The following is a 19,815-nucleotide window of genomic DNA, read 5'->3' on the forward strand; positions in this document are numbered from 1 at the left end:
GCTAGGACTAAAAAATAATAATAATTACCAAGTAGTAATTAACTACAATACCAAACTGGTTGTCACTCTGAGAGCCAGTTTTGGTGTTGTGGTTAAGGCATCAGGCTACAAACCTAGGAGATTGTGTTGTAATTCTGCCTCACGCGGGCTAATCACTCTCTCAGCCCAATCCAGCTGACAGCGTGGTTGCGGGGAAATTAAAGAGGAAAGAAGATCGTTGGAGCCTTGAGGTATTTATAACAATAAAGATGCCATATAAACATATCAGTCAAGATTTGGAGATGGGTGGATGAATAGAAAATAACCAGTGGGTCAAAGATGCATCTAGAGCAAGGGTCTTCAAACTCGGCCCTTTTATGACACATGGACTTCAACTCCCAGAATTCCTCAGCCAGCATGCCTGGCTGAGGAATTCTGGGAGTTGAAGTCCATGAGTCATAAAAGGGTCAAGTTTGAAGACCCCTGATCTAGAGCTACCTTTCTCCTTATTTTAAGTATTGCTAATGAACGCTAAGTTCCACCGCAGGGTAAGAAAAACAAGACCCATCTTCCTTTGGAGCTGCAAACAGCCCGTGCACATCCTTCGGGCTTACTTTTTAAAATCCTTTCCAGGTTGCCATCAAAATCCAGCGCCCACTGATTCAAGGCGCACGTAGCCACGGTCACTGTCCTGCCCATGTTGCCTTCGCGCCTCCTTTTCTTGCCCAAGAGGGAAAAAAAAGAAAGGCGACCACCCGGCCGCCGGTGGGACCAGCACTCCCCAAAGCAACCCTTTTACTTCCCGTACCTTCCTCCTCGACTCAGCGCAAAGGGGAAGGGTTGAAGCGGCGGTATGCAACAGTCCAGGGACCATTTCCGGGTGAAATGCAGCGTTGCGGCGGGGGGAGAGAACATACAAACCTATGAAACTTGCAAAGGGTTCGCCACAGAGATGGCAAAGGATTGAGCAGCTTTCCTCCTTTGCTTGGGAGCACGTGCTGGCTACTCCCCCTGCATTGTTTAGCATGCCAGTAGTACGGGGGGGGAGTGGGTGAGGGGGAACATCTAAAGCAGGGGTAGGCAACCTCGGCTCTTTTATGACTCATGGACTTCAACTCCCAGAATTCCTGAGTCAGCATAGCTGACTCAGGAATTCTGGGAGTTGAAGTCCATGAGTCATAAAAGAGCCGAGGTTGCCTACCCCTGATCTAAAGCTACAGTGTCTGCTAGACACTGATGAACCTCTAGGTTAGGGAATGGCAAGGTTAGATGCAGTACTTAAATAGTAATAATATTAATAAGCCTGCTCTCCCCGGCACTTTTTTCTTTTCTTTTCTTTTTTAACATCTGTGACTCCAAAAATGCAAAACATGAAATAATGGATGAGGGTGAAGTTTCGATCTCCGAGCTTGCGGGGTGGTTTCCGCTGAGGATGTTAACCTAGCCTGCTAGCCTGGAAACCAACCCACAAGTTCGGAGGACGAACCTTCATCCACATCCTACACCCGAGCTACAGATACTCGCCACTACTGTAAACGAAATAATAGATTGAGAAAAGTGGGGGGGGGGGGAGGGAGGGAGTGCCTGTGACGATAGCTTTTTAGCAGGCTATTTCGCTCCCGCAACCATGATTTCTTAGGATCACTTTGATTGCCCAGGCCAGGGAGTTGTTCAAACGCGGGTAAAGTTTCCCCTGTCCAGTTGTCTCCGACTCTAGGGGGCAGTACTAATCTCTCATTTTTTAGCCAAGGGAGCCAGCGTTATCACTAGAGGGCTATTGGTGTGTGTATATACGGTGGTTAAAGTCTAAAGTTCAAGAGCTTCTCTATAAGATATTTCTGCCTTTGCATTTAGCATCTCCCATCCCCTTAAAACTCGGTATCGTTTAGCATTTTATGCCCCTAGCATGTTACTCCCCTTTTGCTAAATTCATTAAAACCAGATTTCTTGCTCTTGAAGGTATGTATTGATTTATGTCAGCTTTTCCTTTTAAAATTATCTTAAGCACCAATATGAAATGTTCCTTTTCACTCCATAGATTTATTCTTTTCTTATACTGTGTCAAAAATGAGTACAGGTAATCCTTGACTTACGACCACAATTGAGCCCAAAATTTCTGTTGCTGAGACATTTATTCGGTGATTTTTACCCCATTGTATGAATTTTCTTGCTACAGTTGTTAAGTGAATCATGGCAGTTCTTAATAACAGGTTGTTAAGTGAATCTGGCTTATTGATTTTGCTTGTCAGAAGGTCACAAAAAGGGATCACTTGACCCCTGGACACTGCAACCATAAAAAATATGAATCAGTTGCCAAGTGTCTGAATTTTGATCACTTGACCTTGGAGATGCTGCAATGGTCGCAAGTATGAAAAACGGTCATAAGTCACTTTTTGGAGTTCTGTTGTAACTTTCAACGATCACTAAATGAATTGTATAGATATAGATAGATATAGATATAGATGTTGATATATTTAATGTTATATATATATATATATATATATATATATATATATATATATATATGTGTGTGTGTGTGTGTGTGTGTGTGTGTGTGTGTGTGTGTGTGTGTGTGTGTAAATTTTTTGGATTACACAAATATGAGCTGTCACTACTGTGACCACTGCCTGTGGATGGCCTTGGGTTAGGCTGAAACAGGAAATAAGATTTGTCCCATGTTTGGGACCTAGCAAGGTAATCTACCGGTAAATACTTAACAAACATTTAACATACATACATACATACATACATACATACATATATATATATATAAAAGACCCTCAAGTGGCCCCAAGAGATCTCAGGGAAAGTGCTAATGACCAGATGACTGCAAAAAAATACAATCCTTCTCCCCCACCCCCAATCCAGTTCCCTTTTGAAAAAGCACCTTTGAGAAAACTGTCCTGGATGACTAAAATCTCCACATATTGCTTAAAAGCTTTTTTGCCCATTTGTCAGCTCCCTAGAACTCAAATATTGACAAATGATACGTATCATCAAATCAGGTTTTATTTTTATTTTTCATTTCATAATTCTTTCGTTAACTCATCTCCGGAAAATGCAGTTCTTGATTTTTATTGTTGTTGGTTGAAATTAGACTTTAGGATCATATGAACCTAATCTGACATTTTTAGTGATCTTTTATTATATCTTCAAAACAGAACATTCAAACAATCATAAGTAGCTGATACTATTTTTATTAAACTATAATTACTCCAAAACTTCTATCCACTGTGGAACTTCAGAAGCAGCAAAATGTTTGAATAAATATATAGAACAGAGGTTTATATGGAATAAAAAACGTGAGGAAGCAACACAAAGCAAATAATTTTTCTTTTAATTCCGTTTTTTAAATACATTCTGATTGATCAAGGGTTAGTAAAAGTTCAGTGAAGTCTCCTCTTTCATAAATGTTCACTGGTGGCTGTTGCCATGGCTACTGAAATCAGCTTAGCTGGTTTGAGGCAGCTGCACCAATCCAGTAACAGAGCATGAGATGATGCTGAAAAGTTCGAGCAAGTGATTGGATGGTGATTATCATATGCATTTAATGGGGTGTAGTTAAAAGAAACAAAGGTTAAAGAAAGGGATCTGAGAATTTTATGTTAGTATTCTTTCACTCAATTCGATTGAACGAAGCAGTTATTTCTTTATCTGAAGCTGAAGAATAAAGGTAAGGAAAATTAACAGAATTCTAATTGGACTACTTCATATTGAATTAATAAATAATAGTAAAGCAAACTGATTGGGAAGCCATTGCATATATTGTTTTGTACGCTGCATTTGTGGGATAGGAGCAAGTTGGAAGCAGGCTTTAGAACATTCGCTTATAAGAAAGAAATATTTATATTTGTAGAATGTATTTCTTTTTTAAAATTCTTGTGTTTACAAGGACCATTCTGAATTCCTCTTAATGCTTGAAGGTTCTCTTTGTCTTGCATTCCTGTATGAAACATTTTTATGGTGCTATATTGAAAGGAATAGCTATACATTAGCTTAGATAATAACTGATTGACAATGCAGCTAATTTACTACTTTGGAACAAAACATAATCTGGTAGAAAGACTGATTTTGTGCCGTCTAGTTAGTGTTGACTAAGAGTTTCCCAAATCACCTCATAGGCAGACTCACATAAAGCACCTTGTGTTATTGTATCTTTCTCACTTTAGAATACTTTAATGAGATCTAAGCAGTATTTGCATTGTAAAAAAAATCAAAATAATTATGCTGAAATTATCCCAATTTCCAAAGTTCATAATTAGTAAAATCTCTATTTAATGGACCATTCAGGAGAAGCAAGATATTCATTAAATCCAAATGTCCATTAATTCTGCATTAACATTATTGGATCAATGAACGTATGTAACATGTAAAGCCATGTACTTGTTATAAATGGCACCTTTTGTAGTAAAGCTTTGATTTAACAATGCCTTCCATGAGGGATCAACTGAGCCAAGGTCACTTCATACTTGGGGCACAGTTAATTAGATCTGAACCATAATTAGAAAAGTCAGATGAAGCCAGTTGCATTTGCTCCTTTTCCCTTGAGGAACATGCCTTATCATTTGTAGCAGTCCCTGAAATACTGGAATACTGCTATCATATCACCCCTAGTCCTTCTTGTCCCTAGACTGGCCATATCCAATTTCTGCAACCATTCTGCATATGTTTTTGTCTCCAGGCTCTTAATCATCTTAGTTGCTCTTCTTTGCACTTTTTCCAAAGTCTCAAAATCTTTTTTGTAATGTGACCCAAACTGGATGCAGTATTCCAGCTGTGGTCTTCCTAAGGCTTTATAAAGCAATCCTAATACTTCACATGATTTTGATTCTGTGCCTCTGTTTATACAACCAAGGATTGTATTAGCTTTTTTGGCTGCTGCTACATACTCCTAGTTCGTGTTTAAGTGATCATCCACTAGGATTCCAAGGTCCCTCTCACAGTTACTGTTTTTGAGCCAGGTTTCACTAATCTGTACTTGTACCTTTGGTTTTTCTTGCCTGGGTGTTATACCTTGCTTTTCCCCACATTAAATTTAATGTTGTTGGATAGGGCCTATTGTTCAAGTCTATCAAGCTCTTTTTGGATCCTGAGCTTGCCTTCTGGAGTGTTGGCTATTCTTGCTGCTTCCTGTCATCTACAAATTTGATGAATTCCCTTTGTTAAGCCAAGAGATGTGGTAGATAAGAGCATGGCCTTGATGGCTCTGCAAGTACATCTCTAGGACATACATGTCACGTTACGCAATAATATTGAAGGCCATTTTTGTTCACCAACTTTTAGTTTTCCTTGTGAGCTGTCTACTAATATATTTTTATATATTTTATTGCTTTTAAAATAGTAACAGGAAAGAAACAAAACAGAAAGATAGATATATTATCAGAAAAATGCATAAGAAGTGTTTAAAAATAAGTGGAAAAACAACAGAAAAAATAAAAATAATGTATAAAGTATATTATATGCCTTCAATAATAAACAGTTACAGTTCTACATATAATTAATGCAAACATTATGCCAGTACATATATATTTATTTCTAATCACATTTTATAACTATCATTCTTTTTAGACTTAATTCAATCAAAAATAGTCAATACGCAAGAAAAGTTTAGTCAAAAGCTGAGGAGTTTTTTTCTCCCATAGTTAGTTAGCTATACCACATGAACCTTGCCTTATTTTTTCCTAAAGTTGTTAAAAGCAGAATTAATTATGAAAAAAATCAAGTAGAGTTGCATATTGAATAATTGGACATAACATTTCACAAAATAAAGGTTCTTTTATACTCAAGAATTTTATCATATGTTTGTGTAACCTCTTCTACAGCTTCCAATGGCATCTCATAAAGACAGTCAATTTTCTGAAGGAAGAAAAAGTCAAAATGCTATAAATCAAAATGGAGCCTCTCATGGAGAGTGGGGTAGAGCATGGTAAGAAAATCTGCCATGTAGTGACTATAGCTGTGAAACGTGTGCTTATAAAGAACTGTACAGGCTGGTTCTGTAAAATAGCCAGCTGCTGCTGAATTTTAGGGGCATTTGTTTAACAGCCAAAGGAGGAAGGGGTGTCGTAAAGTATTTAAATTTATTTCTTTGAAACATTTATATGCTGGTTTTCTGTTGACACATCAAGAGTAGTTCATGAAACTGGATAGTTTCAGCAAATACTGTAATTGTTAAGGGCAACAACACTAAAATTGTAGAAATCATAATTCTGTTCAGAGTCAACCATTGACAGTAGAGTTTTGAGGTTTCTTTTTTTTGGGGGGGAGTAACAATCTCTATGTGTCTTTTTCAGGAAGGCTGATTGGTTTTCTTTGATAAGTGTCATCTTTCTACTCTTCTCTTCTCCCTTTATGGTCTACTATTTTATAATGTCATGTGATCAGTACCATTGCTCTTTGAGTGAGCCAGCCATCCAGTTGCTTACGGGAAAAGTTCACCTCTTAGATATCTGGAACAAGACGCCCTCTTTCTCTTGGAAAATTCTAATCCTTTACTTTTCTTGGGTAATATTCCAGGTACGTGTCTTGAAGCTTCTCTGTTGGAATCCAGTTATTGGGATCAAAATTAAGATTGTTTTTAAAGCTGCATTCTAAAATTGGAGCCCTACATGTGAAAATGTGACTAGCAATATTGTGTTTGGGTGATGCTGGGAATAATGCTAACAACTAATATCCCTGGTTTCTTTGAGACATTTTTTTTGTCTTGCTCTGTTTCATGTTCCCAACACTTTCAAAAGATTATGACTGACAGAAGAAAATGAGAGACTTGTGGTCCTCCAGAAGTTATGAAACCGAACTTCCAAAACCCATTGCCATTGGCTAGGCCACGGATCAGCAACCCGCGGCTCCGGAGCTGCATGCGGCTCTTTGAGCCGTCTCCTGCGGCTCCCAGCCGCCCGGTGCGCGCGCACCTCTTCGAACGGGCAGTGGTGCGCGCGCACCTCTTCGAACGGGCAGTGGTGCGCGCGCACCTCTTCGAACGGGCAGTGGTGCGCGCGCACCTCTCCAAATGGAGAGTGGCACCGCCCGTTTGGAGAGGTGCGCGCGTACCAGGCGGCTGGGAGCCGCAGGAGACGGCGCCGCTCTTTGGGAAAGCTGTCGCGGCACGTTTGCAGGCTGCCGAAGGCGGTAGCTCTGCAAACGGGCCATTGCCGTAGCGCAACCGGGAACCGGTTCCATCACACATAAAAAAAATGGCAACCGTGCGCGTCCACGCATGCGCAAGAAAAGCCCGTTTTGTGCATGCGCAAAACTTTTTTGCGCATGCGTGTGCATGGACGCACGCACGCGGCTCCCACTTTTTTTATGTGTAATGGAACTTTTCCTTTTTCAGGTTGCCGACGCCTGGGCTAGGCTTATGGACTATGCCAGGGGTTGTTATTTCAACCATATTTGCAAGGCAATAGGTTCCTCACCCAGAGCTAGATGGTGATTTGAAATAAACTAACACAGGCTCACCTTCAATCTTTACTTGTTATTTCTATATGAATATTTGATCATGGTATTGTCAGCTAGAAATTAAATGTTTTCTATAATTTCTATATCCCCAAATAAGTTTTACTAAAAGAGTCACAGGTCCATATATATATATTAGCTACATTTTTAAACAGCTACACTATTATGAGAGGTTGGGATATGAGTAAATGTCAGTTATGAAAAAATAATTATATGGTCAATCCATAATTTATCCTCCTTCAAATGTACGATTGTACAACTTTAATGGACTTGTAAAGATATTGGCTTATACGTTCATTCCGTTACAGGGATTTTTGTTTATGATTCCTGACTTTTGTCATAAATTTATTCCTGGTTTTCGAGGAGGAGTACAAGAAGGTGCCATTTCACCTGCTGGTAAGACTATTTTTATTATATCAAGTAATAAAAATAAAGGAAAAATGAATGCTTCAAAACAATTATCTGCTAATTCAGCATGTTTCTAATTAAATAATACAATCACTGATCCCTACCATATGTTGGCCTACATTTCCCTCTCACCCTCAGTTGTTCCTAGAAGTCTTTTTGTCTTACACTTGGAGATATGTAATGTTGCTTTTCTCTGTTTTGAAATGCCTTGGACCTTGCTGATATATTTAATTTTAATAATTTAATTTAATAATTTGATTTCTATACCGCCCTTCTCCCGAAGGACTCAGGGCGGTGAACAGGGCAATACACAATAAAAATCGAATACAAAAATTAAAAAACCATTAAACATCATGCCCATAAAATCAATACATATTAAGTTAAAAACTAATTTTAAAAACACAACCCCATCCCGTCAGACCAGGCCAGCTTGTTCGAAAAAGAATGTTTTGAGATTGCACCGGAAGGAGCGAAGGTCGGGGGCCGTCCGGAGTTCAACCGGTAAGCGGTTCCAGAGGTCTGGCGCGCCCACAGAGAACGCTCTCCCCCTGGGGGTCACCAATCGGCATTCTTTGATCGGCGGCACCCTGAGGAGGCCCTCTCTGTGGGAGCGCACTGGACGGAGGGAAGTTGACGCCGGTCGCAGGTGTTGCCGTAGGTAATCCGGACCCATGCCATGAAGGGCTTTGTAAGTCATAACTAACACCTTGAACCTCACCCGGAGAGCAACCGGTAGCCAATGCAGCTCGCGGAGCAAAGGTGTAACATGGGAGTATCGGGAAACTCCCAAGATGACTCGCGCGGCTGCATTCTGCACCAGCTGGAGTCTCCGGGTGGACCTCAAGGGCAGCCCCATGTAGAGAGCATTACAGTAGTCTAGACGAGAGGTCACGAGCGCATGAGTGACTGTGCGCAAGGCATCCCGGTCTAGATAGGGTCGCAACTGGCGCACCAGGCGAACCTGGGCAAAGGCCCCCCTAGTCACAGCTCCGATATGCTCTTCCAAAGAGAGCTGTGAGTCTAGAAGGACCCCCAAGTTGCGGGCCCTATCTACGGGGGGTAATAGCTCACCCCCCATGGCCAATGATGGAATAATCGGAATTTCCAGGGATGCCGGCACGAACAGCCACTCAGTCTTGTCAGGGTTGAGTCGAAGCCTGTTCCTCCCCATCCAGACCCGGACCGCCTCCAGGCAACAGGACATCACGTCGAGGGCATCACTGGGGTGGTTTGGGGTCGAAATAAAAAGCTGGGTATCATCAGCATATTGGTGATACCCAACTCCAAAACCACGAATGATCTCACCCAGCGGCTTCATATAGATGTTGAACAGGAGAGGCGAGAGAACCGATCCCTGAGGAACTCCACAAATGAGAGGTCTCAGGGTCGATCTCTGCCCCCCTGCTAACAACGACTGCGAACGTCCCAGGAGGTAAGAGGAGAACCACTGGAGAACTGTGCCTCCCACTCCTAACCCCCTGAGACGTCGCAGCAGGATACCATGGTCGATGGTATCAAAAGCCGCTGAGAGGTCTAAAAGGACTAGGACAGAGGAACAACCCCTGTCCCGAGCCCGCCAGAGATCATTCACCAGCACGACCAATGCCGTCTCCGTGCTGTACCTGGGCCTGAATCCCAATTGGTACGGGTCTAGGTAGTTAGCTTCATCCAAGAACAAAGGGAGCTGATGCGCCACCACGCTCTCAACAACCTTCGCCAAAAAGCGAAGGTTGGAGACCGGACGATAGTTGTTTAAAATTGCTGGGTCCAAGGCAGGCTTCTTGAGGAGGGGTCTCACCACCACCTCCTTCAAGGCGGCGGGAAAACTACCCTGACTCAAAGAAGCAGTAATCACTGCCTGGAGCCAGCCTCATGTCCCATCCTGGGCTGCATAAGTCAGCCAGGAGGGGCACGGGTCCAACAAACACGTGGTGGAGCTCAGCTTCCCCATGATCTTGTCCACTTCTTCAGGAGTCACAGGATCGAACTCTTCCCAGATTAAATCGACAAGGCCGCCCGTATCCTCTTCGTCAGACTCTGCCCAGTCGGAGTCCAAACCGGTCCGGATCCGAGCGATTTTGTCCGACAGAAATCGACTAAACTCCTCGGCTCGACCCTGCAAGGGTTCCTCCCTCACCTCCTGATTAAGGAGAGAGCGAGTTACCCTAAACAGGGCGGCTGGGCGATTATCTGCGGACGCGATGAGGGTGGCAAAGTGGTTAGACCTAGCCACCCTCAATGCTGCGAGATAAGTTCTCGTAAACGACCTATAATCAGACACACACCCATATTCATTGCTTGTAACCTGTGTCTATCTTCTTCAAACCTTCTGGGGCAGGGCTGAGCAATTAATTTTTTCAAGGGGTCACATGAGAAACTGGGACTTTTGTGGAGGGCCAGACCAATAGGACTGTGAACATGTGTAAACATGCACTCATGCACATATATAAATTGGGGAAAAAACTTGTTAGCTTCAAAATAAAAGCAATGAGGTTTTATTGTATGCGTGGTAAACACTTATTTACATTTGATTTCTAATTTCCAATTGATCTCATGCAAGCCTGACAGGGGCAGCCAAAGGGCCAAATGTGGCCTGGTGGCCATAAATGCCCAGGTTTACTCTGGAGGGATGAGTCCTCTCCCCCTGCCTCCAACAAGAAGTCATGAACTGTGGCGGCACAGTGGTTAGAATAAAGTATTGCAGGCTAATTCTGCCAGCTACCAGCATTTCAATCCTGACCAGCTCAAGGTTGATTCAGCCTTCCATCCTTCCGAGGTTGATAAAATGAGGACCCAGATGATTGATCCCTTCGTCTCCCAGCACGCAAACCCAGAGGAGACAGCTGTCCTTTGGTCTCCCCATAAGGAGCTACTGTCTGGAGCACATGTGGTTGATCTCCTGTACTCTCCTTGTTCAGAGAGGTTCTAAAGAATCGATCTACTCACTGGTTCCTCGGTCTTTGCCGCACTTGTGTTTAGCTCCTCATGCCTTCCCCATAAAGCCTATTGTTTTCTGTTTCTGTTTTCTGTCATCCAGAGTTCTTTTGGAATTGTCATGCTCTGTTTCCTTTCAGGTGTAGTACTCAAATATGAGATAAACGGACTACAAGCCTGGCTTATAACACATGCCCTCTGGTTTGCAAATGTTTACTACTTCCAGTGGTTCTCGCCCACCATCATTTTTGACAACTGGATTCCAATCTTGTGGTGTGCAAATATTATGGGCTATTTAACATCCGTATTTGTTTGGTTAAAAGCCTACTTCTTCCCTTCTAATGCGAAGGATTGGTATGTTGATATTATTTATAATTTATATTACTATAAATGTGATGATAAATTGATGAAGACTGAATGTTTTTTTCTGATCAGTAAAGCTAATTAATCCAGAAGCTATTTCTCTGTCTTCCTTGCTATTGTACTATTACTTGCTACTGAAGATCATAAATATCTAAGTGTGTCATTTCAATTCCTAAGGTCTGATGATGTTGGAAAATTATTTCTTTGTGTCCAGCTTATCATATACAGATTCTGCCTGCCTGTCTTGAGCATTAAGGTCTTCTAATTGGGGGGGTCTCATAGGGTAACCATGTTTTTATATCAGAAATGTCCCCTTCAAGTGTCTTAAAAAACAGTTATTCAGTCACTCTTAAAGAAGATATGCCTGGAACTATTGTCTTATTTCCAGTATCCCCTTTTTGAGCAAGGTTCTTGAGAAGGTGATGACTTTTCAGCTTCATGCATTCTGAAAGGATATGAATTATGTGCACTCATTCCACTTTGATACCATTCTGGTTTTGACATTGAAACTTGTTTGTTCTGACAGATGATGTGCTCTGGAGAAGTGCAATTTTGTTGGAACAAATCCTAGATATCTTGGCAGCTTTTGAAACCATTGGTATGATATCATTCTGAATGGATTATCTAGATCAGAATGTTCTTCTTAATTAGATTTTTTCTATCTCCTGAATCAGCTCCAGAGAACAGCGTTATGGCGCTTGCGTTCAGTCTTATAGGCATCTTTGTTGTTTACCCATCTATATAAAATTGCTAACTAGGTCATTAGAGGATTAGAATTACGTGCTATAAGTATACTGATGACAGCCGACTAAATTTCTTCATTCTCAAAATCAGCTAAGACTGCAGATATTGGACTAGATACTATAATGGCCTGGATGAAATTCAGTATCCTGAAGTGGAATCCTGACAAAGTAGTGACTTTATGAATTGATATTTTGTGAAGCCAGAAATTAAATAGGTTTCCCCACCCTGGACAGAGTTATACTGCCCCTGAAAGAGCAGGTATACACCTATAGTATATACCTGGATTCACGTCTATCTCTGTCACAACAACAGCACAATGCATTTATCTAGCTGTACCTATCTAATCCTGGAAACTGCAACTTTTCTGGATAGGAATGGGCTGGCCTCGTCCTCTGTTAGCCACCCATTTAGGTTACCATCACATGATAAACAAGTCTGCCATTGATGAAGACTCAGAAATTACAGTCATGGGCCATTCCTTGGGATACTCTTCAGAGACAATATAACACTGGTACTGAAAGAATAGCTCTGGTTGCCTACACTTTATCATTAGAGTTCCAGTAAAAATATTAATAATTTTAATTTAGGACCAGTACTTGTGGGAGTGCTTCTCAGCATATACCTGTCCAGCTATTAAATTCTGTAAAGTTTTCATAGGTAGTTCTCGACTTACAATCGTCCAGGAACCTGCCCATAACGGTCAGAAGCCATGATGGTCATAAAGCGGGTCACCCATGTGACCAATCCAATTTTATAACATTTTTTGCAGTGATCATTAAGCGAGTGCCACAGTCACAAAATTATTACTGCACTCATTAAGCAAACACATTCACTATGGGGCATTTTTGCTGAAAACTGGAAGTAAACACCAGATTTTAGCAAAAAACACTGTAAATTGTGGCCATATGACCGCAGGATGCTGTAAAACAGCCATACGTGCAGGCCGGTTACCAATAGTAATAGCACTTAGGCTTATACACCACTTCACTGTGCTTTTCAGCCCTCTCTAAGCAGTTTGTGGATCATAACAAACTGTGGCAAGTTCTTAAAGAGATGGGAGTACCAGACCATCTTATTTGTCTCTTGAGAAACCTATATGCGGGTCAAGAAGCAACAGTGAGAACTGGACACGGAACCACTGATTGGTTCAAAATTGGGAAAGGAGTCCGGCAAGGCTGTATACTGTCGCCCTGCCTATTTAACTTATATGCAGAGCACATCATGAGAAAGGCAGGGCTAAATGAATCAAAAGTTGGAATTAAGATTGCTGGAAGAAATATCAACAACCTAAGATACGCAGATGATACCACTCTAATGGCAGAAAGTGAAGAAGAACTAAAGAGCCTCTTGTTGCGGGTGAAGAAGGAGAGTGCAAAAGTTGGGTTGAAACTTAACATTAAGAAAACCAAGATCATGGCATCTGGCCCTCTCAATTCCTGGCAAATAGATGGGGAAGAAATGGAGGTAGTGACAGATTTTATTTTCCTGGGCTCCAAGATCACTGCAGATGGGGACTGTAGCCAAGAAATTAAAAGACGCTTGCTCCTGGGAAGGAAAGCCATGGCAAATCTAGACAGCACACTAAAAAGCAGAGACATCACCCTGTCGACAAAAGTGCGTATAGTCAAGGCTATGGTCTTCCCAGTTGCAATGTATGGCAGTGAAAGTTGGACCATAAGAAAGGCTGAGCGCCAAAGAATTGAGGCCTTTGAACTGTGGTGCTGGAGAAGACTCCTACGAGTCCCTTGGACTGCAAGGCGATCAAACCGGTCAGTCCTAGAGGAGATCAATCCTGACTGCTCTTTAGACGGCCAGATCTTGAAGCTAAAACTCAAATACTTTGGCCACCTAATGAGAAAGAAGGACTCACTGGAGAAGAGCCTAATGCTGGGAAAGATCGAGGGCAATAGAAGAAGGGGACGACAGAGAATGAGGTGGCTGGATGGAGTCACTGAAGCAGTAGGCGTGAGCTTAAATGGACTCCAGAAGATGGTGGAAGACAGGAAGGCCTGGAGGAACGTTGTCCATAGGGTCGCGATGAGTCGGACACGACTTTGCAGCTAACAACAACAAGCAGTTTGCAGAGTCAGCATATTGCCCCCAACAATCTGGGTCCTCATTTTACTGACTTGGGAAGGATGGAAAGCTGAGTCAACCTTGAGCCGCTCAGAATCGAACTCCTGGAGTGAGCAGTGAGTTAGCTTGCAGTAGTGCATTCTAACCATTGCACCATCACCAAGCACCTGAAATGCAGTCATGTGACCAGGAGGTGGCCCAGCCATTGGAGCTTTGAATCTGTACTTTCCGGGGGCTTTGTCATACTTTAGAATGGTGACTTGTAAATCAAAGACTACTTGCATTTACCCTGGAGCCAGGTCAATACTGATATTATCTACCTTTTGGAGTCAGTTGAAGATTCTTTTGGTAATGAATGTCAGCTCTTATCTGGAAGTTATGAAGGCCAATATGACTTTTATTATAAGGTTACAGTAACAAGAACCTTGCAAGTCTGAATATTCTACCCCAGGGGCCTTCAAACCTGGCCCATTTATGACTTGTGGACTTCAACTCCCAGAATTCCTCAACCAGCGTGCTCCCAGGAAATCTGGGAGTTGAAGTCCACAAGTCATAAAAGGGCCAAGTTTGAAAACTCCTATTCTACCCCTTCCCTGCTTTTATGCTGAAGAGAACTAGGGAGGGTTAAATCTTAGATATTTTCTCAAATTATATTTCTTCCCCAGACTCGGATTTTGTTTATCTCACCATTGTATTGGTCTCCTCTTGTTCCTCAAGAATTATTCCTTCTCCCCATTACACTGAACAGGTTATAAATATCTGAAATGAAAATAGATAACATTGTAATTAATGTCAATTATTTGCATCAGGCTAATCAGTAATGATGTCCATTTTGTTTGTGAGTCTTCTTGCAATTTCATTTGGTTTTCAAATTAATGTATAAGAAACTTTTGTTTAATACTCTTTAATATTCTATTTTAGCAAATTCACTGACAGTTTCTTCTATGACTTCATGATGGGAATTGAATTTAATCCACGCTTGGGAAAGTGGTTTGATTTCAAATTGTTTTTTAATGGCCGACCTGGAATTGTAGGATGGACTTTGATTAATTTATCCTATGCTGCAAAACAACAGGAATTGTATGGACAAGTCACTAATTCTATGCTACTTCTCAATGTCCTACAGGTAAACATTAACATGTGGATTAATGTTAAGTGCTATCAATAACAATTTCCCCCAATTAATTTCCTCATGTGATACGTTATATGTTTGTGTGTGTGTTTGTGTGTATGTCCACACAAAAATACAGACATGTATGAACTACATGCGCACACCACTTTTCCATCTGTCTGCAATTTAATCAGTGTCTTAACTCTTTCAGGAGGACTGTAGTTCCACAAATTTCTTCCTTATATTAGTACCACCATTTACAAGCTATTCTTCACAAAATAATGCCCACAAAATTATTGGAATTGCGAAATATCTCAATATGCTGTTGATTTCAACCTCAAAATCTCATAGGTTCTCATATGACAATAGCAAAATGTCAGGCAAGTGTTCACAAAACAATATTCTTGCATAAATTTCAGAGTGAGATAGGTAACATCAGTGTTTTTTGGAATGATTTTCTGTCCACTCATACCATGATGAAAACATTGAAAATCTCAATATAAATCATTATATTGGAAGGTATATTGGAATGTTTCTCTGACAGTGCAGTAATAATTAAGCACTAACTTACAATAAAAAGTTAAAATTAAAGAGAACATTATCTATGGAGATTCTCAACCATCCAGGTCCCAAAATCATACTTTTCCAAAAGGCAACTGAACTTTCTTGGTTTTTAATTGAAAACATTTTGCTTCTCATCCAAGAAACTTCTTCAGTTCTAAGTGAGGGCAATGGAAGGATTTATGTTCTTTGCAGTGATTTGGTCATTAGCTCTTTCAGGGTTGGTTGGTAGGTCTCTGAGAGTAGTTGAGGCCACTTGGGGGTTTATCTATATCTCAGAGTCACTTGAATAAGAGTGCCAACGGTGTGGAACCTTTTTGGGACTGCTGAAACAACGGTATTGTAGTAGACAGGCATCAGGTAGCATCATATCCCTCCCCCTCTGATAAAGGAAGGCTGTTCAGTTTTAACATAGATGACCTCTTTGACCCCTCTTTCAAACCAGTGGTCCTCTCTGTCTGGAATATGAACTTTGCTGTCTTCAAAAGTCTGACCCTTTAATTTCAGATGCAGATAGACTGCTGAATCCTGTCTTGATGAGTTGGTTCTCCTGTGTTGGGTGTGTCATGTTTGTGAAGAGTTTACTTTGCTTTTTCAATGTACCAGTCTGCACATGTCTTGCTGCACTGTACTACATACACGTTGCTCAGTTTGTGTCTGGGTGCTTTGTCCTTGGGGTGGACAAGCTTCTGCCTTAACGTATTCCTAGGTTTAAAGTGTGCAGGTATGTTGTGTTGGTTGAAAATCCTCTTGAGTTTTTCAGTTATTCCTGCAACGTATGGAATGATAACGTTGCTCCATTTGTTTTCTCTTCTTTGTCCATTTTGAAGAAGGTCCCTTAGTGGATCTTTTCGTGGATTTGAGGATAACCACAAGTTCTGAGGACTGCCTTGATATATTTTGCATTGTACTACATATACATTGCTCAGTTTGGTTGAAAATCCTCAGTTATTCCTGAATATAGTTATTCCTATATTTTTGTTCCTTTTCCCCCACTCTTTGCTGGTAGGCATACCTTCAGCCTGGTGGTATAGGGTCCTGATTATTCCCAGTTTGTGGTCCAGTGGGTGCGGAGAATCAAAATGAAAATAGTGGTCTTTGTATAGGTTTTCTGTGTACTTCAGTGTTGAGGCTTGATATGTACTTGCACAATCAGAAAAGCCACACTATTTTCCTTAACTTCTTCCTGTGTGAAATTAATGTTTCTGTCCAGAGTGTTTATGTGTTTGGTGAAGGGTTCCACTTCCTGTGTTTTAATCTTGACTCAAGTGTCATCTACATACCTATAGACTTGAGTAGATGGAATCAGATTGCTTGCAATGGATGTCTAACTCTAGCTACTCACTGTGGATGATACTTGAGTCAAGATTAAAACTCAGAAAATGGAAGTGGAAGCCTTCACCAAACACACCAATACAAATCCTGCTTGGAGGGGGATTTCCCCTCTCCCCCCAGGTATGTCCTTGTGAGGGTGCTTTCTCAGGGTGCAAATAAGAGCAAGGAGCAGCTACCTTTCACTTTAAGCACTGTATCTTCAAGGGAATCTCTCTCTCTTGTTTGCACCTTTTCTAAGACCCTGAGTTTTTTGTTTTTGTTTTGATGGTGCTTCAGGTGTCTCATGTTTTGGCAATTTCCTGCCTGCTTTTCCTGGTTTAATTTGGGTGTGTGTGTGTGTGTGTGTGTGTGTGTGTGTGTGTGTCTTTGTTTTCCTGCAGTTCTCAAGTTTGCAAGCCAGCTTGCAGTGGGGAGGGGGGAGGGGAGAAGCTACATTTCCCCTTAAGCACTGTGTCTCCAAGGAAATCCCTCTCTCATCTGCACCTTTTCCAAGGCTGCTGGGCTTGCGCAATGCCCCCCCCCCGCCCTCCCTCTCTCACTGTTTGAATGGTTTTCTCAGCACTTCCTCAACATGCTGGGTCTTTGGTTTGTTTGGCTGGAAGGCTGAGTTTAGGATTGTCTCTTTTCCTTCCGACTTTCTTAGAAGCCTAAAATAACTGATCTAATCTAATACAATGTAATAATAACAGAAATGATGTACATTACTTGTTTATTTATAAAATTTAGAATAAATATAATGAATCATCCTGAAACCTCCCCCTCCGGCCCATGGAAAAATTGTCTTCCATGAAACCGATCCCTGGTGCCCAAAAGGTTGGGGACCTCTGGTTTAAACCCAGGAATACATTAAGGTAGAAGCTTATCTATTACAAAAATAAAACATCCAGATGCAAACTGAGCAACGTGGTATGTAGCAATAGCACTTAGGCTTATATACAGTGCTTTACAGAGTCAGCATATTGCTCCCAACAATCTGGATCCTCATTTTACTGACCTCAAAAGGATGGGAGGTGAGAATCGAACTGCTGGCAGTCAGCAGAATTAGCCTGCCATACTGTATTCTAATCACTGCACCACCATGTTGCAATGCAGCATGACGTGCAGATTTGCACATTGTGAAAACAAAACAACCACTTCACATATGCAAGACCCAACACAGGAAAACAAACTCAATGTGATGACCCAGGGCATGGCACAGAGGCAACGCAATCAGGTGGCAATTCAAACTGCCCTTTAATTGCTCCAAAATTTCCCCAAATGCTCCCACGTTTCTGGCAAGCCCCAGCATAAAGTCTCACACACACACACACACACACACACACACCCCTTCAGCAGCCTCTGGCTGCAAGTAGTTTCACAAGTTTCTAACATCTAACACTTCAGACAGGGCCCTCCTTCAGGTTTCAACTCACACACAGTTAGATTAGAGTAATTTACTCAAGGCCACATAGATAACAAGGAAAGAAACATACATCCAAAATCTGACAAGTCTGTGGAAATTCAAGCTTGCCTGAGCAGTTTCAGAAGGGAAGCCAAACAAACTTCAATCCGAGGTCTTTGAACACCAAATCAAGTCTGTCAGCCAGTCCAATGGTCAAGAGTTTCAGGGTTTCCAAGAAGAAATCACAACACAGAACAAGAGATCAGAGAGTTGTTTCCAAGATCAGCGACAGCACACAAAACTCCAAGAAATCAGCGTTTCTTTCTGACAAATCCCCCTCCCCTCAGCGTCTCCTTAAGTCTCAGTCTCCAGGTGTGCCTTCTGGAGAGGGGCGGGGCACACCTGGAGACTGAGCAGTTGAATCTGCCTGCGTTGTTCCCTCCTCTCCACTCTCCGTGCTCTAGGGAAGGAAGTAGGAAGGTTGGAGGGAAAGAGGAGGAGAAGTGGGGAGTAACAGGAGGGGAGTGGTGAGGGAAAGAGGAGAGGAAGAAGAGGGAAGTAGGAAAGAAAGGAGAAAGGGAGAAAGAAAGTAGAGAAGAGGGAAGAGAGAGAAGGAGGGTGGATACAGTGAAAGGGGAAATGGACGAGCAGCACCCAAACTTACGTGTATGTATTTATGTATGGTGATATATTTGTTGACTTGTTTGTGGAAGAAATGGGAAAATAAAATTGAACATGTGTATATGTATATATGTGTATATGTGTGTATATATATATATATATATATTAGGATCAGGAGGGGGTGGCCATTGCTCATCGCCTGAGCTCATGTTCGTCCTGTCCTGTCTCGGCCTGCTCTTCCCCACATTCCTCTGAAGCCACAGACACCTCTCACTCAACCTCCCTAGGCTACCATTCCAGCCCATTTTCCTCAGCAGATTCAGGCTCCTACGGAGGCATGACACTCATCAGGACAAGATTCAGCAGTCCATCTTCATCTAAAAGAAAAGGGTCACTCTTTTGAAGGCAGCAAAATTCACATCCTGGACAGAGAGGACCATTGGTTTGAAAGAGGGGTAAAAGTAGCCATCTATGTTAAAATCCATCTTATGGGGGGGGGGGTTAGAGGGGGTACATGATTCCATGTATCTCCTGTCTACAACCCAATACTTTCAGCAGTCCCCAAAATATCCCACACCCGTTTTACCCTCTGATTCAAGTGAATCTGAGGATATAGATCAGGCGTGTCAAACTGCCGGCCGGACGCATCGTCCTGAAACTGCACCCACTACCCCAATGGGGAAAAAGTCATGATACGTCACATGACATCGCGAGTTTGACATGCCTGATATAGATAAACCCCAGGTGGCTTCAACTACTCTCGGAGGGCTAACAACCAACCCTGAGAGTGCTAATGACTAGATGACTGCAAAGAATATAAATCCTTCCATTCCCCTCCAGACAAGTT

The 19,815-nt window shown here is 41.9% G+C and overlaps 2 protein-coding genes across 5 annotated transcripts in view; one reads left to right on the forward strand and one right to left on the reverse strand.

The window, feature by feature from the left end:
• Positions 1-799, reverse strand: part of NADSYN1 (NAD synthetase 1) — a 40,265-nt gene extending 39,466 nt beyond the window's left edge. For all 4 annotated transcript variants that reach the window (XR_014491550.1, XR_014491551.1, XM_083355256.1 and 1 more), the window contains exon 1: positions 594-799. Coding sequence is in view for 2 of the 4 variants with exons in the window: in XM_083355256.1 (XP_083211382.1) it covers positions 594-678 (85 nt within the window). In the remaining 2 variants the exon portion in view is untranslated. The remainder of the gene's footprint in view (positions 1-593) is intronic.
• On the forward strand, positions 720-19,309 carry LOC310636908 (7-dehydrocholesterol reductase-like; the record flags this gene model as incomplete). Its single annotated transcript, XM_083357061.1, has 7 exons — positions 720-830; positions 5,802-5,905; positions 6,273-6,495; positions 7,743-7,830; positions 10,917-11,130; positions 14,881-15,085; positions 19,256-19,309. Exons 2-7 carry the CDS (start codon positions 5,808-5,810, stop codon positions 19,307-19,309), a joined length of 882 nt encoding a protein of 293 aa, XP_083213187.1. The 5' UTR covers positions 720-830; positions 5,802-5,807.
• Between the last annotated feature and the right edge of the window lie 506 nt (positions 19,310-19,815).

This window comes from Vipera ursinii (assembly GCF_947247035.1).
Source record: "Vipera ursinii genome assembly, chromosome: 1".
Lineage (NCBI taxonomy): Eukaryota > Metazoa > Chordata > Lepidosauria > Squamata > Viperidae > Vipera > Vipera ursinii.